Source organism: Lonchura striata, chromosome 2 (genome assembly GCF_050655825.1).
Source record: "Lonchura striata isolate lonStrDom1 chromosome 2, ASM5065582v1, whole genome shotgun sequence".
Taxonomy (NCBI): Eukaryota; Metazoa; Chordata; class Aves; order Passeriformes; family Estrildidae; genus Lonchura; species Lonchura striata.
Genome location: NC_140704.1, coordinates 32,719,156 through 32,746,097, shown reverse-complemented (window position 1 = coordinate 32,746,097; position 26,942 = coordinate 32,719,156). Strand labels below are relative to the sequence as shown.

General features: G+C 41.3%; 1 protein-coding gene across 1 annotated transcript; it reads left to right on the top strand.

Moving 5' to 3' along the window:
• Nucleotides 1–826: 826 nt before the first annotated feature.
• GSDME (gasdermin E) lies at nt 827–26,565 on the top strand. Its single transcript, XM_077787451.2, has 11 exons — nt 827–970; nt 2,510–2,621; nt 4,873–5,103; nt 6,243–6,435; nt 13,981–14,152; nt 15,123–15,243; nt 20,060–20,248; nt 21,865–21,992; nt 22,109–22,295; nt 23,645–23,718; nt 24,935–26,565. The coding sequence occupies exons 3-11, from the start codon at nt 4,893–4,895 to the stop codon at nt 25,163–25,165; spliced, it is 1,506 nt and encodes a 501-aa protein (XP_077643577.1). The 5' UTR covers nt 827–970; nt 2,510–2,621; nt 4,873–4,892; the 3' UTR covers nt 25,166–26,565.
• The last annotated feature ends 377 nt before the right edge of the window (nt 26,566–26,942 follow it).

The window sequence follows — 26,942 nt, the reverse complement described above, 5'->3', positions numbered from 1 at the left end:
TATTTATTATCATGAAAAAAATACTCTTAGAGTTATTGCAGACTCAGCTGTTTCTCACTGGATCACTCCTTAGACATCACATACAACCAAGTTTTTTCACTGCTGTGTTTTCAGACGGCTGAGATACTGTGACAGCGCTCAGTATTTTCACACTGCGGTTCTCCGAGCTGCCCCAGGCTCCATTGACTACACTTCTCCTTTTCCTCAGTGCTGCTGTTCAAGGTCACTGGACTGGGGACCTTGACTTGGGAGCTCCGTTCGGTCCACGGCGGCTTCCCAAGCCCCGCAGTGCCAACCCAGAGCTGCAAACTCGCAGCCAAAATCCTGGCAGGGCTGTTCCTTCCAGCGACTTCGCACTGACCCCGAGCACTTCTGAGCACGGGCGGCCCGAGCGGGGCCTGAGAGGCTGTCACAAAGATGTCCTCATCACGCGTGTCACAGAACATCGCTGTCACGCAATTACCTGGAGGGACAGACAGCTGCCAGTGTTACCTGCCAGGCTGCAGCTGTCCCATCCCAGCAGGAATTCTCCAGCGGCCCACTAACGGGACCGCTCCACACCCAGACCTGCCGCGGGCAGCCACCGCCCCACGCGGAGGGACACTTGCAGCCCCTCGTTCCAACCCGCACGGGAGGCCGGTCAGCGCCCGGGGGAGCTCGGGCAGACGGGCGGGATGGGGAGGGCGGCAGGAGCAGCCCCGAGGGTTCGCAGGGCCGCGGCAGCGCCCGGGCCCCCGCCCGTGCCAGGCGGCGGCTCCGCGCCTCAACACGGCGGCGGGCCCCGGGCGCGGCTCCCGCCGCACCGCCCGGGCGGGGCCTGCGCTGCCGCGCCGCGCCGCTGCCGGCACGGAGCCCCCGCGGCCGCGGGACCCGCTGCTCAGCCTCGCCCGCGGCGCGGCGGGCTCGGCACGCCCCGCGGGCGGAGTGCGCCGCATCCCCGGCAGCGGCGGCGGGGAGCGCCGGGAATGCCGTGAGTACGAGAGCGGGCCCGGGGCGGCGGCGCGGCCCGGCCCTGCCCGCCTCTCCCGGCGCTGGCACTCCGCCCTTCCGCGGCGCACGGGCAGCGGCTGCGGCGCCGGGCCGCGCCCCGCCGTCCCTCCCGGCCCGCGCGGAGCGGAGCGGAGCGGTGCCCGTGCGCTGCTCCGAGCGGTGGACGGCGGGGCGATGCTCCCCTGCCCGAGCCGCCCCCGGGAGGCGGCGGGGCCGCGCACCCAGCGGCGGGGCAGCGCGGGGCCTTCCCTCAGCCCTTCCCTTCCCTCAGCCCGCAGGACGGCGCCCGCGGCCGCGGAAAGGCGCCGCATCTCCCCGGGGTGCCCGAGGCTGCGGCACCGCGCTCTGGGGCACGTGCTGCAGAGCCCGCGAGGAACAAGCAGAGGGCTTCAGCCGGGGCCGAAATCTTCTGGAGGTGTTTTTGGGGACCACGTGCGTGTGGGCAGCGCTTCTAGGCGTTGTGTGTTAGTTCTATGGGTGCACCTTTTTTTTTTTTTTTTTTATCTAGAAAAGAGGTGAATGCAGTGTTTTTAATAAAATATGTAACGTGCATGTCGTCATTTCCATGCTCCACTTCCGTTCCGATACAGACTCATACTCCTGGAGGATTCCAAGGCCATTACTACTCCTACCAAGTGGTTAATGCCTAACAGTTCTTCCAGCACTAAGACTTTAGTTATAAAAAATCTTCCTCTTTGGCCTTCAAGTGTTGTGTTAACTTTCAGCTTGGATTGTAGGAATGGATGTGCTGGCATTTGGCAATCCAGTTGTCCCCGTGCTACCAAATTCCCTGTGTTCTGTGCCCAGTGTGCTGTGTAATCTTATGTTAAATGCAATAAAAGAAAATTTTGAATAATTGTATTTTCTGTGAGAGAAACAGAATGTAGGAAATATCAGCCAACTCTGGTTTCGTTTGAACTGACAGAGGCAAACACTGCTCATAGAATGTCACTTTGGATTTAATGTCCTGCTATAATGAGTTAGGGAGCAATAAAGCAACGAAGCAGGGATGAGATTTGTTTAGATAAATGGTGAAATTGCTTTCATTGTCTTCATTTGTTCTCATCCTTGCCATTAAATAATCTTCCTGTAGTCTGGGTTCAGGTTAATTTTAGAATTTTTGGTAGGCAAGGAAGATACTCCTTCCTTTTCTTTTTCATGCCTAGCTGTCCATCTGCAAGAGTGAATTCTGTCTGATGGACATTTCCTACCAGCTTGATACCTTGCTTTTTATTTCTGTCAAACCAAGCACAGCTCTATTAAAATTTCCAGAGGAAGCTCCCAAGGCAGTTTTCTTAAACCTGAGTCCGTACCTATTCCCTGTCTGTTCAGTCAGGATGCTGTTGAGCCTTGTGGCTGTATTAACTTCCTGATGTTGCCTAGGGGCATGATTGCTCTGTGTCTTTGTTCTGAGAAGTCGTGAAGCAAGGTATTTAGGAGCATTGTCAAATCTGTGTTAAAGGTGCTATATTGGAAGACAAATAGGCAGGAATTTGGATAGAATGTTCTTGATTTGCAGATACATCTACACCAGCAAAATATGCTCCCTGCAAAGACGTGAGCAGCACAGCAAACTGTGGGAGACGTTGCGGTCATTTTGAGGCTGAAAACTGCCCCATCTCTCCTGCCTGGTGAGTGTTGCTAGTCCTCAAAAGCACTCTGTCCTCTTCCCTGGCTGTTCCTTTTGCTTGTCAAGAGTGGTGATAGGGAATGAAGGCAAAACACTATGAATTGGAAGTGTTACAGTCTGATGCAGTGGTTCATCTCATGAGATTTAGTGAGTTTGTAAGAATGCCAAATATTAGGACCTGGTTTTGCAATTTGTTTTATGGTAAACTCAGAAATTGGTGGCCCTTTTATTTTTTCCCAGAGACTATGCCTATGTGAGCTGGCTGTGTAGCACGGGCATCAGGGTGAGTGAGCTGTCATGTAAAGTACAAAATGTTTGTAGAAGGTTATGCTAGGCAAAGGCAGCTAATGCAGGCAGTGAGAATTTTCTTGGTGGTCCCCTTTGTTATCTTCCTGATAACAAATGAGTAATCTGACTGTTTGCAAAATATAGACTGCTGCAAAAGAAGTCCTGTGGATAAAGGAAACTAGTTTTGGTTTGAAGTTTTATTTGTTTTTTCTTTTTCCTTTTCTGCTGCAGTGGCTCTGCACTGCTTTATTCTGTTGCAAGTGTTCTCACTGAGATAAAAACCAGGGAGATTAAGGAGGAGACACATAAGAATGCAAAAAAATCAGTTTGAGTTCAGTTTAAGAAAAGGTCAGAGAACAAGAAGTCACTGGAAATATTTCCAGTGCCCACAGCTGAGGTAGTACTGCAGAGTTTGCTGCAGCTGCAGTTACAGTGAAAGCCCCAGAAGACTCTTTAGTAAAATGTTATGCGACTTAGACATTGCTCAAATCCTTTTGATGCAGGTGGTGTTGGAAAACACCCTTTATTTGTTACACAGGCTAATCCATAGAGGATTGATGAGGAACTAAATACCTCATCATGAATTTCTAAATACTGTGTGGAATATCTGAAATAGAATTTGGGAAAAACTAATGAAAAGGTCAGTTTGCGTCTGCAAAAAGGCTTTTTTCACTGATAATAAAATATGAAGCCTGTGGTCCAAGCACTAATAATCTGTATTCAGGTTTTCATTTTCTGTCAATAATCCTGAGTGCTCACTGCAGTATCAGTTTTTGTTTGAAGTCTGCCCTGTCTTACTCTAGTCTGTGATTGTAAATGACAAATCTAAGATCTGTGTGGAGCAAGACAGGTAATTAATCATGGAAGTGTGAATACTCAGCTGAGACGTCTTATGATCTTAGTTGAATTTTCCAGTCAGTGTCAGCAGGGGGACTTAAAGGAATGCTGCTGGATTAAAAAAAAAAAAAAGTATTTAATTCTGGAGATATCATTAGCTCAGGTAACACATAGTTGAAAAACTAAAAGATTCTTTAAAATTATCAGATACTAATTTATTGCAATTGTTTGTTTAGCACCTGTGAATGGTTGTTTTTACCATTTCTTCTGTGTCTTTAGCCAGTCTCCCTTACTGGAAATCATTCTTTTTAAGTACCGGAAAATATATTCCTGGGGATAAGGAGAACCTTACGTTATAAGAGATGCTGGTAATTTTTAATTAAAATCATTGCAAAGCAACAGTAAGTTAATGTATGTAGTTGTGTAAGAGGTATGAATAACAGTTGTGAATAACAGTTGCAAATAAGGTATATTCAATTCAGCAGTAGTTATGCAAATGAAGAATAGCAAATTGGAAAACATTGAAGTTAAAAAAGAGTTCATAAATAAAAAAAATAATTGGAACTTTCCAAGGGTGTAGTTCAGAAATAAAATTTAGTAACAAAGATGCCAGCTCACGTATTTGGTGCTTTTTATAGAACAGTTGTTATTATCCATCCATGTGTTTACTCCCTATTAAAAAGATCAAGATAATTTGTGTGAGTAATACCTAATTGCCTTATGTGGAGTAAGTTTTATGTTAGGTAATAAAAGAAGGATCCTGTGGAGAGGCAGAAATCCTCTGCCACTGCCCCGGTGCTCTCCTCATCACAGTTGGTCTCTACGGGGTGCTCATTAGTAGACTCTTTTTCATAGAATTTCAGGTAGGCTGTGTAAGTTTTTCCTCCCAAACAGATTAGTAACCTGTGAATGTTCCTCCTAACTAGAATTCTTTTATTAGTTACTGAGAAAACTTGCACTAGGACAAGTGATTTGAACTCCTTCCCAGCTCAGAGTGGAGAAGATAGGGTGAAAACACTATGGTGTTCCTTTGTTAACACCAATTCTCTGAAGGACTTCTCAAAAGGAAAACGTAAATATTTATACTTTCTAACTGTAGTTGTTTGAAAACTGATGTATTCTTTCAGGCCTTAATTGATTCCCCACGATGTTTGGAAAAGCTACAAAGAATTTTGTGAGAGAAACTGACAGTGGAGGTGACTTGATCCCTGTCTCCAACTTGAACGCCTCAGACAAGCTGCAGCTTCTGAGCTTAGTTACAAAGAGGAGGAAATTCTGGTGCTGGCAGAAGCCCAAGTATCATTTCTTGACAGTCACCCTGAGTGATGTCCTTACTGAAGACAAACCAATAAAACCAGGTAAAGTCATACTCGGGCAGCACTATTAGTCCAGATAAAAACAGTACAATTCCTAATCTGTTTTGTTATTATTCTCAATTATGTTATTAGAGGGCTCCTTTCAGAGGAATGGTCTGAAGGAAGCCTCCATCCTTGACAATGAGATTAATGGATCTTTTCTCACTTGATCATTTATGTAACTAAAACTGGTATTAATAAATGTTAGTTAAAAAAAGAAGAAATTTTTGCCTGGGTAGAGTGTTAAATTAAGTGCTGAATGTTGTCAGGCTGTATAGACCTACTATTTAATAACAGTGGCTGTCTTGCAGCTACAGTAATATCCCCAGAATATTATAAGGGGTTGTATGTGATAGTAGTGTGAAACTGTAATGTGCTTCAGGTCAAAAGCAGTGAATAAACAGTGTCTTGTTTGGGTTAGTAGCCAAGGAATGCTTCCAGGCCAGGCTAAGTGAGTTTTACCACCCATTCTGTTTGTCTTGCACAGACTGTTAAAAAAGGCTGACCCTTGTACTTTTTTCTTCATCCAACTATAGCAGTTCCACCCATGTTTTAAGCTTAATGAGATAGAATCCCATATTTCTGGACATTTCATAATTCCATACAGGAAAATAGATAACTCCCTTACCTAAGAAGTTAATTGTAGCTGACTTGGAAATATAGCTGATTCAGAGTCAGCTCTCTGTTTTTTAGGTATATAAAATTCAGAGTTGTTTTAAACCAGTTAGATTTTTCTATTGGTTTGCAGTGAGCTTTGGGACAGCCCTGTGATGAGGATGTGTCAAAATAATGCCAAAATACTAGCACTATTGTACAAGCAGGTCTGCTTTGTAGTTTTCTTTGTAGCTGAAATAACTTTCAATCATTCCTTGTAAATATTTAATAGTGTCTGAGTTCAGCACTTCAGTCACTTTACGTTTTCCTAAAATGGCAAAATACTAAAGATAATAGAGCAAAGATCATGAAAACATGAAGAGAGGAGATGCAAGAGTTGCAGAGATGTAAATTTCATTATTTACCTGTTCATACTGATCCTTGCCTTTGCTAACTTGCCATATTTTCAGTAAGTATCTGTTCCTCCAATCCCTTAAGGATGGTTTCAGCACTTCTCTTCACAGAAATTACTGTTACTGCTTTTGTAGTGATTGTGGAGTCTGACTTTGCAAAATACATGGGGACGTTTGAAGGAAGCATTGAAGGAAGTATTGAAACATCATTTGTGAAGTTCAACCTGGGAGCTGGAGGGAAGGGTTACGTGGAAAACCAGTCCTCATTTGGAAACCTGAAGAAGCAGGAGGTTGACTTGCAGCAGCTTATGAAAGATGTCAAGGACAGGTATGTTTCTAATGTGGGTATTGTAGTGGCCAGGCGAGATTACTGAGCTGAAAAGACTTGGGCCAGCTGTGGTCACTGACCAGTTGATTTTGTAGTGTTGCCACATTTTGAAAATTGTTTTTATTGTAAGCTTTCATATTCATGACAAATCATATATACAAAAATTAAATTCTCCATATTTTGAAATCTTGTTAGTCAGACTTTTGCCTTTCTTGTTTTAAAAACATTTCTCTGTTACTTCATTTTACATTTTTGCATGAACTGCCACCTGGGACAAGAGCTAAATCCTCCCTTCTTTGAGGGACTGTACTGAGGTAACAATCTGGACAAAAAAATTAATTAGTTCTCTGTGTTACTGGGGCATTGAATATGGAAATTGAACTCAGAACTGCTAATGTTCTTGTAAGCAGGCTTTGTAATTTTGTGTGTGTGAGTGACCATGCTAGAAAATGGGATTATTTGAAGTTAAAGGAATAGCAAGGGTGAGCAAGCATAGTCAATGCATATTCTACTAGCTGAACAAAATACAGATCTGTTGCTTCCTGTTATACACTGTATTAACTGAGAGGAACCATATTCTTTATTTTACAACATATGCAACGCTTCCTCGATTCCTGTCGTGCTCTGAATCTATTTAATGTTGCAGTGGGAGTGTCATGGACCAAGGCCTATTTGACAACCAGCTGACAAGTCAGAGGTCTACTCTATTGCAGGTTGAGACTCAATGGGAGATGAGGGTCCTTCATTTGTGGCAGCATTGTACTCTAGATCTGTAGCAGGGGCTGTAGTGAATTTAAATAGCCTTTACTGATACTCTGAAGATAAAGATAGGTTTTTATTCTCAATGCAGAAGTTGTCAGAAGCAATGTAAACTTGCTTTAGATACACTGATGTTCTAGAATAATCAGTTCTCCATTTTCATAGGAACAAATGGATGGTGTTCCTTTTATTGTGAGTGTTCACAAGTTGACAAATTTATTCTAAAAAGGCACCTTGTTCTCTTTGTACTAAATGCCTTATTAAAAGCAGAAAATAATGGCCTAAAGGTGTGTACCAGGCTCATGTAAAATTAATCTGCATCTAGTATCAAGAAAATAGTCTCAGTCAAGATTTGGAGTTTTGTTTCTAGCACTAGATAGAGTCCTATGGAGAAACAAACTACATTAACTTTCATTTAAGATTAGTAAGCTTTTACTTGTAGTTACCTACTTTGTTCACAAAAAGAATCCTCCCACAACAAATCAGCACATCTTGGAGTTACAATCCTTTATGTAATTAAATACTCAGAAATATGTTACCTTCTTTTGAGTGTTGAAAATCAGTAGCTCTGCACTGATCTATGTGTGACTTCTAACTGAAGTTGATGAGTGTGCTACTTTATGCAAGGCACTAGGTCTTAGTTCATAAAAAAGATGCTCATAGCTTATTAAAGCTTATGATGCATAGTGTATAATTGAAACTGAGTCAGTCTGTCTTCTGCCAGGTCACTGAAAATGATGAGGATAGCAGTATTTTTAGTTTTTGTTCCAGTGTAATGCAGAAGCTCACTGGAAGTTGTTGGCAATGCCTTACAGATGAAATTCTACTTGTTCATAAATATTCTATGATTTATGATTGATTGTGTCTGAGCTTCAGGATTTCATCTTGTTCATGAGTATTGTGTGGAATTCAGGAGTGCTGATGCCTACAAGTTATTGATTTTTGGATGCAAAACATTACAGTACTTTTAAGAACATGTTTACCTGTCAGGCCTTGTGAAATGCGAAGCAGCAAACTGTTTTTGATATCATTTAACAGCATGTGGTGCTTCTGCTTGTTTGATCAATCATTGCTTAATTTATTATTTCTGCATATATAACTTACTTAAGTTGCATTTTTAAAATGTTCTTGTATCAGGCTGATTAATTAAAAATTGCAGATTACTAGCAGTAAACTCTAAAAAGTTAAAGCTGATGTGCCTTTTAAAATAAGTTATGTGAATCTTCAGAGTTGAGCGAGCTGAAAGTGCTCAGTGGCAGGAAATCAGTTTCCTGTCACTTCTTAGGTGAACCTTCTGAAGGAGAATCTTACTGATTTTTAATTAGATTCCAGGTGCTGCATTGGCTCCTTTTTCTGAAAAAGGGTGACAGCTGAAGGATTTGGGATGAGATGCTTCCTGGTTTGCAGAAGCAATGACATTGTAAATGCAGAACACAATAATTAACATAATATGCAATACTGAAAATAAAGTTAAATTATAAGTTTTAGGTGCACAAACTTGCCATATTTGCTATTACATTATTTTTGATATTTTATTACATAGTGCTTGCTAGTACACAGAGCACTGTAACATACTGATACATGCATGACTGGGGGCAGAGTCCTGTGCCTTTAGCTCACTTGGTTTGCTATGGATTTAAGCTATTCCGTCTTCTATTTTAATGCTTTCAGTACTGTCTGCCATAAGGTCCTCTTAGAGAAGCTGATGAAGTATAGGCTGGATGAGCCGCTTTTCAGTGGTGCTCAGAGACAGAGCAGAAAGCAATAGGCACAATCTGAGACACAGGAGGCTCTGTCTGAACATTAGGAAACTCTTTTTCACTGTGGGGGTGACTGAGCACAGGTTGCCTGAGGCAACTGTGGAGTTCCCCACCTTGGAGACATGATCTTTGGCAGACTGCTCTAGGTGGCCCTGCTAAAACAGGAAGGTTGGACCAGATGACTGTCCAACCTCAACTGTTCTGTCCTCTTCTCTCCAGTAAAAAGGATTATGAGGATATTATAATCTCTGTTCTTCTCATATATTAACAAATGTGCTTGTTTGTTTTTTACCATTTCACTAAAAGTCATGGAAGGTGATTGAATGAGAAGTTCTGAGAAGACAGTGATAGCAGTCAGTCACTTCACATCAACTGCAGAAAAAATTGCCTGTCACACTTCTATCATTTTGTGTGAATGATTCCTAACTCTGTGATTGGCATATTAGGAAAAGAATTCTGTTTTTAGCAGCATGTTCTGGCATGGCTGAAAGATACTTTCCTACTGTTGCTTATTGCACTTTAGTTGAATTAATAAAACTGCATAGTATTGTCCATGCTGAGACAAAAATAATGTTTATTCTTAATCTGAGTACAGTGGAAATTCAGACCGTTTTGTGATTTATTGTTTAAAACTCCTTGAGCATTTATGAGTGTGATGAGAAAACCATTCTGTTTTCTGCCTAAGCTGCTACATGAGGTAATATAAAGTCACAAAGTGTTGTGGGACAGGATTGAATAAAAGCAATTGTGTGTGCCTGTGATTTAAAAAATAAGGAGTATGTCAAATAGAAACTAGAGAAACTACCTGTCACTTGCAGTCTCAGAAGTCTCTGTTATTCTTAGGGAAGATGTTCTGTGAAGTACATGTCGGGTTATTCTGTAGGGAAAATAGCAAAATGCTATCAATAAGCTGACTATTGCAGATGCTGTGTTCTGTAAGAAGTAGGTCAGAGAGGTTATATTTGAAGTGGATTAACAAAAGAAATATGCATCTGTGCTTGCTGGAAAATGGCAGTGAGATTTTACTCTCTGATACTCATCCCTATTAGAGCAGGAACAAAGCTGAGTGAAGACTCTCACTTGTATTTGTATGGAAGACATCAGACTATTGCGCATTATAAGTGAAGTGGAGCAGGCGCTGTGAGCATGAGCTGTCTGTGTCTCTGCAGCTAGGAGAGGAGGGGTATTGAGGTGACATTGCCCGGTACAGGACTGAAAAGGTTTTTTACTTGTAAGTAGTTTGGACCAGTGAAAATTTGTGCAGACAAGCAGCAGTGGTGATTTCAGTGTGAGGATGGAGAGTACTTACAACAATACCAATTCTTTTTGGTATTTGTAGGAAATCGACAAGTACCTTGCTTTGAGGATTTGTGGGTGGATTACCGAGACGGTTAGACAGGATTTGATGGAAAAATGGCCCTATGGCCTCTCCTTTGTGGGAAATGAGGTCAAATTCTCTGCTTAAAGGAAAGACCCTCAGTCTCAGCAGTGGGGTTTAGAGCTTGCTCGTGCTCTCTACTTTAACTGTGAGAGCCTGCTATGTTGCCAGGTGTTGTCTGTTTTTTCTTGTCTTTATTTGGTTTCTACCTTTCTCTTTTCTTTTCTGACTCCAGTCTGCAGCAAATTGTCTTTGTGCCTCTATTGTCTACTGCTTTCCTGGTGCAAGAAGAAAAATACTGAATGAAGGTGAAAAAGTCTTCGCATTACAGGAGAATAAAAGTGTTTAATCTAGTTAAATGTGGAGTGAGACCAAAACTCAAAGAAATTATTTTGTTTACATGTTTGACCTGTAAGACTTCCAGCATAGTAAATCATTGACCTCAGGAACATTGTTTAGGCAGAACAAACAATCAAGCAAAACCCCTAATTTGTATTTTTAAAATAATTTTTATTTATACAGGCTTGTACTCTGTGTGTTGATAATGGGACTTGGCAAACCAACATCTCATTATATTTTCTACTGTGTTATTTTTGAGTGCTTCAGCTCAGCTCCTTGGGGTGGGACGGGTAATGGTGATGTAGTACAAATGGCACAGGGTTGGTGGGGGCTCTTGTACTGTGCAGAGTGAAAGAGATAGTAAGAGCCACGTTTGTAGAACAGAAGTAAAAGCTCTGAAACATGACCTGTAAAGTAAAAAAATTCAATGCAATTTATGTGCCTTGCATGAATGTATTCTCAGAGATTTAACTTGGCCATCTTGTGTTACTCAGATACTTTCTTATATTCAGTGTTAGGCTGGCAAGTAAGTTCAGTTCTTGCAAAAATAGACTCATAGACTCAGCGGCCATTGCCCTGCAATACTTGAAGCCCTGTTCTGATTATCAAACTTTAACCTTCTTGTGGTTTGCTCTTGATGACTGTTTTCAGCGATAATTTAGATAAGATGGGTCCTTGCTTACCTTGTGTCATCTCCTGTTTGAGTTGCTGAGGAGAGCAGAATATTTTCCCTTCAACAGGCTGTGCCCCAGTAATAACTCATGATGTGCCCACATGCAACCCCAGAGTTCTGTTTTATGATAGAAAGTTCAGTGCCAGAAGTTTAGAGGAAAGCACTTAACTGTGCTATCCTCAAAGAAGAGGTTTCTGTAGCTGTGGGCAAGGCTATGTGTTTGAAAGCTCTGAACTTGGAGCTCACTAGATGTACTGGGCAGAGGAAAACATTTCTGACAGCTTTACAATAGCACACATCCCACTGAAGGCATTTGAACCTTGGGGCTGTGGCAGTGGCTGTCCCTGGCACACATTCAGCTCTGTGCAGGGGATCTCAGGTCACCTCTGGGCACTGCCTGGGGAGTGCTGCAGCAGCAGGTAGCTCTGTGTCCCTGTGTGTCACTGTCACTCCATAGCCCTCCGTGCTGCAGCAGCTCTTCCAGCATTGCCTCCGGGATTTGTTCACTGCCCCTCTGCAAGGTAACATCTTCTGACTCTTCTGCTCTGCCACTCTGCTGCTGCTTCTGCATCTGGACCTCAAAGCCAGCAGTGTGACAGGGTCTGAGCCAGTCCTGCCTCAGGCAGGGTACTGTAGAAGCAAAAGTCTCTTGAATTTGTTTGGTAATTCATTTCCATAGCATTAGGTCATATTCTGTAGGCTTTTTCAATTAACACTTACTCAGAAATAGCAAATCTTTATTTAATAGGTGTTTTTCTACCTTTGTTTGAGGGGTTTCTTTCCTGTAAATTTCGGAGATATTCAGCAAGTTTGTCATCCTTTTGAACAGTCAAAAAATACACTTGAAAGCAAATGCTTATTTTTTTGCTTCTTCATTGTAATCTTTCCCCTATGGCTCCCTAGGTCAAATGTTAAAACTGCAAGTTCTTAGTATTTTTAATTTGTATTTTTAGGTTGCTTAGCACACCACTTTAAAAACATTAATAATTATTGTAACATATATGATAGGCTTGATAGACTGTAAATAATGGCTCTGGTTTGGCAGACACTTCTGAGAATGATGAGGTTTGTGGCTGCTTGATATTTCTTGAATTTTTGCTTAATCCAATGGTTCATTGCATTCCAAGCATAAAGCATGACTTTGCACCAAATGAGAAAAGGTTGTATTAATAATCTCAGGAATGTTTGGGGCTGCTGCATTGCTTCAGAGGTATTTTCTTTCCCTTGTCTAAACAATCAACTTTAAGGTTTTCAGACAGTTCATTCCAACTGATTGAACTTTCATATAAGCATGTAACTCTCCAAAGATCAAAAATTGCCTGAGGATATTTTTAATTCAATAAAAACCCCAGCTGACTTCAGACTTATACAGACTGCATAAATTCAAAACTCCAGAATCTAATAAATCTAAAACTTTTTAATTAAAAGTGGAGATATCTCGATTTAAATTAATTGGAGTCAGACATGTCTTTCTGTCACATTTTTGGGAAATTGCCATTTAGCTCCATGAATAGCCATTTACAATATAAGGGAGGAGAAAGGACTGAATAATTTGAGGCTGGGATAGCAGTCCTTTAATCTTCCAACAGTTTTGCTAGATTCTGTTCCTAAAAAATACAACATCTCATCTGAGGACCTCCAGTGAATATTTTGCAAAAGTATAATATAATTGACACATTTTAATCAATTAAATACAATTAAGAAGTTGCTTTAACTGTCACCAGAAAGTCTGTTAACACCCCAAAAGACAAGGTAGTGGATTTTGTAACATTTTCCTAGAAGATAAACCACCTGTATTGTTTCTGGGAGTTCACTTTCTATCTTCTGCTCATTCTAAGAAGAACCTAATGTTAGGATTATTTCCAGCAGCATTTAAACAGATGCTGAATTATGTTGTGGAGTACAGATGGTTTATTAAGTTGGTGCCTGGGCTAGAGTTTTGAGCTCCCCCCACAGTTAGTTTCTCTTTTGACCGTGACAGTCCTGATCACCAATTTTAAATTTTGAGTCTATACCAATGAATAACACAGGACTTTGAAGCAGGTGAGGTTTTTTCAGTAATCCCCAGTCTCAAAATCAATGAAATCTTCTGTTTTCTCCTTCAGCCCTTTGAAATACTCAGTCAGTGCTGGTCCCACTCAGCCTGTTTGGGGTTTAGGTGAGCGCTGAAACAGATCCATAGCAAGCAGTGGGGGTTGGCACTGAGGCATTGCTGTCATTTGTGTCCTCCTGCCGTGGCAATGTCAGTGCGAGCTCACAGTAGGAGAGGATTCAGTCCAATGTTCAAGAGCCTGACTGCTTGGTTTTGTATTACCCAGGAAACTTAAAGTTGCCTTTGGTTCCCTCTTGCTTTTTTGTTTGCTTAGAAATTATCCAGACAACAGTTTTTGCTCAGAGTAGGGAATCAAGAATTCAGTATATATTCAATATGTATGTGAGGATTTACTGTGGAATACAGATATTTACTGCTGCCAAATAACAAAAGAGGACATCATTTTGAGGAGGCTGCTCATAAAGCAACCATTGTCATTTTTACAATAAAAGCTTCTTCAAGCAATTAAGAAAATGTGGTTGGTTTTGGTTTTCTTTTTTTTTTCCACATTATAGTATTGTTAATGGTATATTTTCTTTTTCAGAACAATAGATCTAAACAGTAGTTTACTGCAACAAGTAATAGAAAGAAAGCGTGAGGTGTTGTGCATCTTGAGAGAAAAGATAATTACAACTCAGAGGTGTACAATATCCGAACATATCCAGACAGAAGAAAAAGTCAGTGGTGTGATGGGATGCACTGCAAAAACAATAAAGGTAAAAGTTACTAAAAATCTGCAAGGATTAGAACATTTACACATTATCTGAGAAGAAATTATTTCTCCAAATGGACTTCAGAGTATTTTTTGTACTTTCCTAATGTGCTGAACAAACTGCAGTGCTTGGTTGTGAAAATTCTGTATGGTAAAATGTTTTTTCCATTGTCTTTCTGGCAAAAGATGCCATATTTTTGTATGAGCCTGGAATGTAGTTTCCATCAATACTATTGAATTGTGATTCCGTTTCTCTGTAGATTCCTGCCTACAGAGAGCATGAAGCAAACCTAAAACAATTCATTGCAATTGAATAGCAAAATGCATTGCTGAATCACATTTATTTGAAAAGCCAAGTAATCGTTCATCACAAATGGTTGCAGTGTCTACTGAGTTTTCATATTTATTGGGATCATGGGAGTAGAGATTAACTGCATTATGAGGCTATCTGACCAATTGCCTATGAATTGAGAAGGAACTACCAAAGTCAAAACGTGCTCATTTATTGCAAGTTTGTTTTTTTTTTAAAGCTGGAAATCAGTTCTATGTACAGTGTGTCTTCAGTTGCAGGAATCCAGGAACTGCAGTGTAGCAATCCCCTTTTCAAGTGCCACCTTCCTGGTACCAGCCTCCAGCTGGGCAAAAGAAATGTCACAGTAGAATTGGGCAAGGCAAGGCAGGACACTCAAGTGGGTGCTCATTTCCTAGTGACATGGGGCTTCATGTGTGGCAAAAGCTGCACCTGGAGCTCAACTTTGTGCTAGGACAGGGTAGCTAAGAGAGTGAGAGCAGCTCTTGGCACTGTGTTTTTACCTCATTTCTTTCTTAGATGCCAGATGTAAGGTGTAACACTTTGATGAGACATCATGAAGAATAAAGCATATTCTATTCTCCCTCTGCATTTTTCACCTTAATTACTGTTTAAGCTATGCAGTAGCTGAATCAGATAAATGGTGAATAAATCTGTCTTGCAGGTTTCAGTAAGTGAGGATGGAAGTCTGGTGAAGGATTCTAGCGTGATCCTGGAAATTCCTCCTGCAACCACTATTGCCTATGGTGTAATTGAACTGTTTATAAAGCACAATGGCCAGTTTGGTAAGTGAAAAGCTCTTCTTTTGTGGCACCCAGTTCAATTGTGGACAAAGCTGTTTGTCAGACAATGATTTTTGTGTTTCCCTGTGCATGAAGGTGGTTATGTTGTATGCTGTCCTTTGCCTTGATAGTTATTTGTGCTAGAAATACAGATTAAATAATTTTAAAATTTTGATATAGTAATGCTTTTTTACTTGCTTGAATATACTGTAAACTCAGAATGACTTAGGTTTCAGGGAACCACAGGAGATTGTGTAGCTCGAGCCTCTGCTCAAGGCAGACCCAACTTTTGAACTTTGATCTAAGTTCAGTTAGATCAGATTGCTCATATCCTTGTCTATTATAAAGTTTTGATTTATCATCAGAGACAGAGATTCCATTTCTCCTCTGAGTAGCCTGTTCCCATATTTGACCACTATGGTGGTGAATTTCTTTTCCTTAATATCTGCTATTTGCTAAATATCTCCAGTCTGTGAAGGTAGGGCTTGTACTCAAGAGTCCAAAACCGGACATAGCACTCTAAGTGCACTTTACCAGTTGAAAATTCAGTTCTATCAATCCACCAGCTACAGTCTTGTCAGTAGAGCCCAGTATGCAGCTGTTCTGGTTTAGGGCAAATTTGGGAGCAAACTTCAATAACTGCAAGGGCAAGGTACTGATCCTCTCAGATTTATTGTCCATGTCTTTTGCTGCAATTTGCTACCAGCCAGCTGGCCCTTGGCCTGGACTATTCCCTTTTCCTGTTGCAGACAGTGACCTGAATGTAAATCAACTATCAACCAGGAATGTTTAGACACCAGTCATGTTAAGAACAGAATCGTTCATTCAGGACTGGAATTTAAACTTTTCTAGCTCACACTTTCATTTAAAGATTGCCCTCAGAATGGTTGCAGAAATGCCCTTGTCATGTTGTCTGGTCATGCTTTACTTACGTCAAGTCGAATATTTTTCGGGTTGAAAAAATGTTGAAATTGGCTTTGGGGGGAGTTGTATCTCTGCTCTGCACAATCACTTGGGTTTTTCTTTCTTGTCTATCCTCATTTAAACTCACGGACCTGAAGGAGGTTTCAGAGGATGTTATGCAAGGAGGAATAAAATCAGATAGCAGAGCTGGAAGTTGGGAAGGACTGACATGGAGAGAAACAGGGGATACATTGAAGAAATAATTGGAGTAGAGTTGAGGTTTGAATCCAGGATGTGCTTTACTCGGATAAGAAATGCAGAACATTATCTCTCCATCATACTCCTTCTGATATTAAAGAAGTCTGTAGGCTCAGGAATGTAACCTGTAAAAAGTTTCTGAAAAGTGGAATTGCTCTAATGTAGACTGAACACAGAGATAGTAGCAGAGGATGTTGACGTCATGGTTATAATAGAACTGTAATTCAGAGTGGTGAAGTGCAATTAAGGCTGTCTGACTACATAGGTATGTAACTGATAGCCTACTTAGATGATTTTTACATTAAATTATGATGTCCTACTAGCTGAGAATGCATGGGTCTTGTTAATGATCTGTATTTCTCTGCTTGTTTTCCACTTCTGCTTCTTTTTCTGCTTTTTTTTTCATATTTAATATTAAGATCTTTTAAGCTTCCAAACCAGTACAGTTTGTTTCATTGTTTATCTTAAACAATTTATGTCCTGCCTCTTTTCTTTTTTAATTTGTGCTATTTTCTCTTGCCTGAGTGTAATTGAGAAGGTAAAGGGGAGAAACTGATAACAAAATTAGGGCTTTGCCAGCGAGAGTGAGTATGGTGGAGCCTAAACTTCAACTTGTTAATGTCTGAGCAGCAGGGATCAGTGTCTGTTTATGGAAATAGCAATAGCCTTTGAAGTTAAATCCAAGGATTTATGTAGTCCTTTCTTGAGAGACTGAAAGTGACTAATAGTAGGTGTAACCTAAAGGGATTCTCTTCACTGATAATTGTGGAGTAAGATGCATGTAAACTTTTATTGTTTCTTTTACTTTCCTAATGCCAGTACCTGAGTTGTTCTGTTAGAAAGAATGGTATATATTTCTTCTAAATGTTCTGACTAAGGCAACTGGACATATTTGGGTATTTTTATAAAAAAATTAAATTAAAAAAAGAAGAAAGATCTGATACTTTTCTGATCCATTTACCATTGTGCTTTCCTGTAATCATTTGGTTTGATTTCTACAGGCAAATTTTTCACTCCATGTAAAAGCTGTTTCTGCTTTAGGCTTTGCACTTTTGTGTCTCTGAAGTTGCACTGAAGTGCTTCTTGTTCTTCCTTTACAAATTGGGATATAAAAGCACCCAGCTGATTTGTTTTGTTCTGTTCATGGCTCTATGTGTGTGGTTTGCTTTTTCTTAAATGTCTGTAAATTAAACAGTCCAAATATATCCACTTTTCTACATAAAGGAGTACTTTTTATTGTTTTCATTGATCACCTCTGGTTTTATTGCATTTTTGTTCACATTTCTGAGTAACTAACAAACTCTAACTGCACTTTTGGAGGTTTGTCGTTGATTAATGTAATAGAATTCAATACAGAATTTATTAACGGTCCTTTTAATACAGAATTTTGAGTCCTGTGTTTTACTATAAATTGAGTCCTATTACAAGATTTAACAACATCCCCTGAAAAGTTTGATTTCCCTTATTAGCATCATTTTGCCTCAGGAGGGGAGGCAGTGTATTAGCACAATTTTCCTCCTCAGGGTTCATGTGAAAGCCTTGTTATTTTCAATGAAAGTAGCATGAATGAGTTGGCCTTGTGGTGCCTCAGCTGCTGTCCAGGGTCTTGTTGCTTTGGGATGCTCTTTGCTTGTGTTAATCACTTTCTGCTCCTCTGTAGCTCCTTCTTCTCCATGAAGGGTTATGCAAGCATAAAGGTCTGTCATCTTTCTTTCTCTATAGCAGGGATTTCTTTGTCTGCTTTCCCTTTGAAAAAGCTTTTTGCTGATGGAGTGCTCTCCATGCTTTCTCATCTGCTTTGAATGTCCTTAATTTAGTAAGACAGACACTTACAACTGCAGAAAGGTTATATTTAGGTTTTGTTCCTGGTACATCTGAGCACTGTGCTTGATTAGTTACATTTTTTTTTTCCCTTTGCTGTCAGGTATTACTTTAAAATTGAGTTTCTCTTGCTAGCCTGCTTGTATTTTCCTCATACCTGCTGCAGAGTGCCATGGGTACAATGCCATGGGTTCAAATCTTGCATTTGAGCCAATGAAAGATGATCAGAATCTGCATAGAGCTTTGACTGTATTCTGCATCTTTAGGGCACAGTGTTGGACACATGAGCTTAGAATTTGATACTCCAGATTTCTCAGCATAACTCTTACAAAGGCTCCCTGTACCTTCCAGGAAGCCCTTAACTTCATCAGGCTGGGGGCACTGGGATGGCAGGACAAGGACAGTCCTGTTCGGGTGAGTTTGGCCAGCGCTTGTCACAAAGATGAGGCAGAAAGGGTAATCCAGCCAGGGCATATTATTTCCACTGTGATGTTACTGGAGAGAGACAGTTATTGCAGAGTGATTCTGTTAGGAAACATCCTGGGTGATCTCCTTTAGAGACTCTCAGAAGTCTCCTGTTGTCCACCTGGAGGACTTGAGAATAGACCTGTGGCTTGGCTGAGAAAGAGGAGTCTGTCAGTGCCGTGACCAACAGAAGCTCTGTGAAGGACTCTCAAGAGTTCTTACAAATCTCAGAGAATACTTTCATGTGTCTCCTTCATGAATGGATCCCATTGCCTGCATTACAGCATGTCTCTTAGAGGGTAGAAAAAGTACAGACTGGGGGATGAGAGGCTGGAGAGCAGTGCCATGGAAAGGGACCTGGAGGTCCTGGGCAGTGGCAAGGTGAATCTGACTCAGCAGTGCCCTGGCAGCCAGGAGGGCCAGCCCTGTCCTGGGGAGAGTCAGGCACAGCATCCCCAGCCAGACAGGGGAGGGGATTGTCCTGCTCTGCTCCGAACTGTGGTTGCCTCACCTCAAGTTCTGTCTGCAGTTTTTGGGTACCACAATATAAGAAAACTCTTAGAGAGTACGCAGAGGAGGGCAACAAAGATGTTGAAGGGCCTTAAGGGGAAGCCATATGAGGAGCAGCTGAGGGCATTTGGTCTGTTCAGCCTGGGCAGGAGGAGACTGAGGGGAGACCTCACTGCAGTTACAACTTCCCTGTGAGGGGAAGACGGGGACAGATGCTGATCTCTTCTCTGTGGTGACCAGGAACAAGGAATGGCCCAAAGCTGTGTCAGGGAAGGTTTAGGCTGGATATCAGGAAAAGGTTCTACACCCTGGGGGTGGTTGGGCACTGGAACAGGCTCCCCAGGGAGGTGGTCACAGCACCAACCTGACAGAGTTCAAGAAGCGTTTGGACCACACTCTGAGGTACATGGTGTGATTCTTGGGGATGGTGCTGTGCAGGCCAGGAGTTGTGTGTGATGATCCTTGAGGGCTCCTTCCAGCTCAGCATATTCTGTGATTCTGTGAAAACATCAAGAATTCCTACTTGCATCTTCTGTCTACAGCGTTCTGGTTTACAGTGTCAGCAGGAAGTTTTCATGTTATTTTCTGTCTATGTTAATTTAGTTCACAGGAGCTGGTGTCATGTTCTGTAGGAGGCAGCTGCACCACAGGTCTTGTCTGTACACACTGTACCAAACATCAGGGCTGCAGGAATGCTCAATAATTTACATGCACAGCAACCGCTGGCGTTCTCTCCGTCTGGAAGAGACGAGACAAGGAGAAATGACATGCGAGAACTCTAGAAAATACAAGCTATCATCTCATTCAGTAATTGCTCGTGTATTTTATTAATTATTGTTTTTGATTGAATTTCTAATTACAGAGTTCTGTCTGCTAGATGAACAGCAAGGAGGTTTTGAAAAAGAAAGTACAGAAGGCTCAGCTTATCCCCATTCAGTTCAATTCAGAGATGCTTCGTTCCTCTATCAGCCAGATGCTGTTGATAATGAGATGTACTCTGGGGCTAAAAACCTCGTTCCCAGTGATGCTTCTATAAGTATATTGAAACAAGGTATTACCAGAAATGTTTTGCATGATTACATTACAGTGCATTAAATAACCTGATAGGCAGAAATAATCTGGTACAATAGTAAGTAGGAAATCTTGTTAGTTCATTTTAATAGCTCTTATCAGATACTCTTGGGAGAATGCATTGAAAGAATATAAAAAATCAGTTTGCAGTAAGTGTATGCGGTGGACTCTTTTTGTGAAAATTCTGAATCCATCTGTCATAAATATCATCTTACAAAGTCAGATGGCTCTTTTACATTCCAGATAACCTCTGCAAGTTTAGTGATGATACATGATTTCATTCAGAAAGGGTCACTGAAAATAGTTTCTCATTATTTGAATACTCCCAGTAAAGCTTCCCAGTTATAGGTTAAGTCTCAGAAATAGACATCTCCCTTGCCTTCACTTAACCTTATTATTTTCTGAGAAGCTTTGTAACTGAGAAAATCAAAATGTGATTTAAATGGAGATTTGCAAATTGGTATAATGGCCCAGGTACAAGTTTTTATTGTAGAAATGTAGAAAGAAGAGGCAGGAATGTTACTGGTGGAATGAAGAAAGGAAAACCAGTCAAGGCCTCAAAATACACCATGTTTTTTCTCAGTTCTTGGTGGAGTTCTTACAGCTGATTCTCCTGATGAATGTCACCCTCTTGGCTCTAAGTTTCACCCATGATTAATGGTTATTCAGTAAACAATGTGTAAAAAACACTTGTGAAAGAATGGTATGCCACTGTTCTATTTTTTGTTTTAGTCTATTTGCTTTTCTTGCTTAAATGGCTCAGAGATTTCTTTAAATAATTTAACCTCTGCTGTCTCTTGGAAAATTAAAAAGCTAAAAAAATTGTTTTTACTAAAGAATTTGGAAGTACATTTCATTTTCTGTTATTTGTGTAGACAAATTCATACCATTGCATCAGATAAACAAAATACTTGTCTGTGGCTGGGCTTTTTTCTTCCCCAGTGAAGTAATTTTTTAGTTATAAAGGATGTCTTTAAACAGAGCATGTTTCTTGACTGGTGTGACATGAAGGAAAATTTATTTTAAACAAATTTGAGAACACTTGTATGCCCACATTTTTGGAATGTGGAAAAAAAACCATTCCAACCTTCCAGTTGGCATTATTGATTTGAAAGCTTCATTTTTTTAGTAACATGGTAATTTTATGTCACAGAAGATTTCAGTATCGTAGTTGAATTGTGAGAAAATGAATGCAGAGCACTCCCTTGTACTTAATGAGTACTCTTCATTCTGCCATATAAATGAACATTCTCTGGAGATAAACTTCGAAGTGGGAGATTTAAGATGTAGTTAGTTGCTTAACATTAAAGTATTGAACTTCAGAAATATTAGAAATACTGTACACCAAAATGTTGGTTCTTGGTAGCTGTTCTTCTTTCTTAATGTTTGCATTAAGGTTTCATTGGCTCCTTAGGAAATAAAATCAGATCTGTTCAAACCTTCCACTATAACTCATGCTGGTGGAAATCAGGATGTCAGGGATGTTAAGGTGTGGTGATAAATGAGCTTGTGAAACATATAGCAAAATGTTATCTGTTTTTACTGGCATTTGTGTAGAAATACTTAGTTTTATTTTCCACTGCTTTCTTGGGAAAGATCTGTCACGGTTGAAGATCCAGTTCCAGCCCTTTATGAAGCTTACAGAAGACAAGCAAAGAGCTTTATATAAAACCCTTTGTGAACTCTTACTCCATGAAGAAATGGTGACTGCCCTGGGGGACATGGTAAGATGAAGAACCTTTGGATTGCTTCCTAAAAGTAATTCCAGAATAGTACTAGCATTCTCTTTTGCTTGAATTTTTCTTTTTTCAAGAAGTTTTGCATATTCTTTTGCTTTCAGTTCGATGATATCTGCACAGGAGACAAGCCAGATCTGGGGGAGTTAAAACTTGAACAACAAAGAGACTTCCTTGACTTCTTGCAGCTCTTAGGGTGCAATTTAAAGAGTGAGCTGTTGTTTCAGAAATATCAGCCTCAGGATGAAGAACTTTTCTCAGCTGCTCATCTTCTTATCAGTGCTATATCTGGTATGTTGTGAAGAGCCCTTTTAAAAAATTTATTTTCCTTTTAGAAGCTCCCTCCATGTTAAAGCTTTTATGGCTTTCTTTGAGCAGTTGGTGAGTTGCATGAACATAAATTGTTCTGTTCCCTTTTTATGAGTTTGGTATACTATGCTTAGCATTCCTGGCTGTGAATTAAACTCAGCCCTCAATCACTGACAGATTCTTGTGTAAATTACACATTCCCCCAAGACTGCTCAACTTTGCTTCTGCTGAGTGTGAGCATTTGCAGTTTGGCAAGCTAATTTCTGTACTTCCTGCATGCCAGAGTCCTTCTTGCCTAAATGCTGAGAATTACAAATTAGGTGTCGTCTCCTGTGTAACAGTGTATATTGTTCAAGTGCAAACTAAATTTAGCAAAAATGAGTTTTACACAGAGACGCTGCAATTAGAGGGTTGTGTTGCAGCTGCTGAAACAGGAGATTAAACATAAATGTCAAACAAATGCCATCCTCACAATCTAGTTGGCACCACAGTGTTAATTAAAAGCTACCTGCAAAGTCCAAGACAGACTTCCCTGGATTTTTCTCTTCTCTCTTGTATATAAAAAATTCCCTGACATTAAGATAACGAAGAGAAGTCCAGTGTAAATTGTGGCACTGTGCAGCAGAATGTCACTGTGCATCCTTATGTGCACAAGACCCAGGTGGGAGAGCTTAACTCATTTGTGGAGAGAGAAAAGAAATAGAAAAGAGAAACCTGGGGATGTGGTATCAATTGTCAGATGCCATTAACAGCAGGGCACAGTTAATTGAGTATTATTGCCTGACTTTGGATGTAGTGTCTGCTGCTAAAGTCCAGATGTAAGTGTAGCTGGATCTAGATTCAAAAGCTGTTTTATGCTTGTTGCTTGTGGTAGGAATTACAACCTTTTTGTTACAGAGTTGAAGGGCACCATAGGGATCAGTTAATCCATCTCCCAGCATCGAGGCAGTCTCGGCTATGCCATTCCTCTCAAACTGTGCTTTGCAGAAGTTGGCATCACGTATGGATTTTGGGAGCATGGTTTATTCAAGGCCTGAGTCATTCATCCAGCCTGCAGACTCAGAGTTAAACACTGAGGAGATACTTAGGGAGGAGGCAAGGTGATGGGGAGGAAACCCCCTTTTCTACAAGTGCCTTTTCTTAAGGACAGAGATAGTCAGACCCTCTGTCCATCCCATTCTGTTCTGCCGGCAGGAAGGGGCTGGATCAGCCTCTTCCAAACATCCAGCTGAGGAGGACCTGTTAGCTCCCTGATAAAGCTCCTGTTCAGCAGCCAGCCTGGTGCAGGGTTCACTGGAAATGACCTTTGTCTGTGAATGTGTGCTCCACAGAGCTGCCTGATGACACCCTTGTCCTGCTGCGTGCCTGCTGTGATCTTCAGGTTGTTCCAGCCTTGTGTGGTTTGGTGAGTAATGGGGATGAGATGTGCTCGTGGGCACAGCAGCAGGAGTGGCTGTGTCCTCATATTTCTCCACAAGAAAGGAGGAGATGTCAAGCTCCAGTGGGAATTTCAGCTGTAGGCAGTGCTTAGCCAAGGTCAGAATCTGACATGGCAAATGTCAAAGGCAAATGCAGCACGTGGATATCTAACTTCTGAATATTGCTGTATTTGGAAGATTTCATGGCTTGGGAGCAAAAGAAAATTGTGACTTGAGCTCTGGTTTTATTTTTCTAACAGTCTCACTGTTTTAAAGTCTCAGTAACAAGTAATCACCTCTCCTTGGGAAACAGAAATTTTGCTTTGATAGCAACAGCGCTTGAGCCTTGGCAGACCCTGAAGTCTCAAAACTCTGAGGCCATTTGTTGTAACTGCTGAAGGAATGGTGCAGGGCATCAGAGTAATGGAGCACCTCTCCTGTGAGGAAAGTATAAGAGAATTGGATTTGTTTAGCCTGGAGAAGAGAATGTTTTGGGGTGACCTAATTGTAGCCTCCCAGTACGTGAAGGAAACTTTGGAAAAGATGGAGAGAGACTTTTTACAAGTGCATGTAGTGACAGGACAAGGACTGGATTCAGACTGAGGGAGGGTAGGTTTAGATGGGAAGAAACTCTACTATGAAAGTGATGAGGCACTGGAACCTCTGGTGAGGTTGCCCAAAGAAGTTGTGGACGCCCCAGCCCTGGAAGTATTTAAGGCCAGGTTGGATGGGACTTTGAATAACCTGGTCTAGTGAAAAGTGTCCTTGCCTGTTGCAGAGGGATTGGAACTAAATATTTTAAGGTCCCTTCCAACCCAAAACATCTATGATTCTGTGATTTTTTTAAAGTTTCTTAAAGTCACTTAGAAAAACAACAGTAAAATCCTTTAAATATGTAGGGGCAAAGGGAATTCTTCTGTTTGATCAGAATGACAGGTAAGTGTGAAGTGCAGTGAGAGAAGTTGAGCTCAGGGAATGACACCGTAGGAAAGATGTTTCCCCTTAAACATGCCATAGAGCTTTGGTTCTGGATCAGTACATCGTACTTTGCAGGGCTAATAGCAAAAGGAATCTTGACCTTTTGCTGCTGCCTTGTCAGCTCTCCGGTGGTTTTTTATGAAATTGAGCTGTGCAATGGCAGGAACAGCAATGCCTGGAAAATGTTTTAATGTCTCTGTCCTTTGCTCTCTCTCCTGAATACAGCCTAACATCGCTTCAGCTGATGGCACTGCGGCACTGAGCAGTCCTTTGGTGGCCACTCTCACTGACAGAAGAAGATTTGAGGTCGTGCAAAGGCTGTTTGCTTCATCAAACATTAATCTGGAAATGACAGAGTCTTCTGTAAAAGCTGTAACTATGAAAGAACCGAGATTCTTCCCACTTGTTCTTTATGTTGCACTGTATGGATTTCATGCTTTAGGTGGGAATGTATAGGACCTGTACTGAGTATCCAGTTTTTTCTGTAGCCCGTTGCTTCTTTTGTAGCTCTGTAATTTTGGTGTGTTTAGGATCAGCAGTAGAGCTATTCTGTTGGTACTTGGGGCAGCACAGCCAGGAATTAGGGTGACCAGGGGACTCTGCAGTTTCAGTGGAAAATACATAAATAAGGGATGAAGGGGAGAAATTAGAAAAGAGAGCCATGGGAGAGAAACTGAACATAGCTGCTCTGGTAGGTGTCAAATCTGCAGGGCAGTGAAAGCCAGATTGCTTGCATTAATATGCAGGGGCGAAAACAGCAAAGTACAAACTGCGTTTTGTAAGCAAGCAAACAGGCAGGCCCTGGAAACCCAGGGTTCTGCAATGCAGCAACTGTTTTTCTCCTTAAGCCTGGGTGTGCAGAATGCCTTCACTCTGGAGCAAGTGCAATTGAGGGCTCTTAAAAAGGTACTTGATTAGATTCTCTTATTAATTATTGTTGACTTTTATGGATATGAACTGCACACTGCAGGAAATAACAAAGCCTCTTTTTCAACCACCAAGACCCACTTTAGGGATTTATACCTCTGTACAGCATTTCTGTTTTCTGCTGTTCTTACTCATGTTCGCAAGTTTCAGCTGTTTAAACTGCATTCTGAACTCTGGCATGGCAATGCCTTCTGGTGTGTGCACCTGAAGGGTCCCTGCTGCACACCACAGAAATGATAATTTTACCCAGATGACATTTTCAGTGCAGATATTTTGCTTGTTTCTTTGACTAACAGAAAGGTATTACTAAAACACTGTATGCTTTAACTATTTTGCCTTTTTTTTTTCATCATAATTTTTTATAATAACCGATGGAACAGAAATGCACCAAAGATCACTGTAAATGTGGGCTTAGGAAGATGTTCCAAGTAGGTGGAGTATCAGTGCTTAGAGACAAGATCGTGAGATGGCTGAGAGACAAACAAGCAGGCACCTGTGTGGGGGTGATCAGTAAACAGGCCCGCAGCGTAGCTGGTGGGTAGGAGTTCTGCTCAGTTTCCTGCTCTATTCCCACATGGCCCTGAGCAGATTGTCTAAGAAGCCTTTAAAAGGTCACATCAGTTCAGCTTTCCTTGAGGACATGGACTTTGCAAAAAAGCACCATTGTGCCTTTCCACTCCCTGAGACCTCAGGATAGCTCTGCATGCTGGGATGTGGGCGTTTCTGCATCTCATCTGTTCAGTGAAGCTGATGGTGTTGCCTGAACTTTGTGCTGGTGTAGAAGGAAAGATCCTTTAGGAGCTGGAAGCATGGAACTGTTTCTGGGAGCGGTGTGTTAAGTGGGACAGTTGTCTTTTGCCTATCACTACTAAAAGTTGCCTCTGTAATGAATTTACAAAAACTTTCTATTAAATACTATGTCAAAACAATAGTATAACTTACGCATGTAATTTCCATTGTTTTTCTTTTGGCGACTGCATCTTTGAAAAACAAGCGACTCCAGGCTGGCCTCACACGGAAAATGCTTTTTCAAGATGTGGTCTTACCCAGGAAAGGATTTGGTGAAAGACCCATAGGGTGCTTCAGAGGAGGCTGAAGCTTGTCTCATAAAAGGTTTGATTTCACACCCTGTCTTAACCTCCTCAAAATACTGCTTTCCCTTTGCCTTCCCCAGGAGGAAGGTTGGGGAATCCACACCTTTGCAATGCAGGAGGAGGTCAGCAGCCTTTCAAGGAGTATGTGCTACCTGCAGAGGCCCGCAGGCTCTGCCTTGCTGCCAGTCCCCTGCACTTGCCTCCTTCCAGCT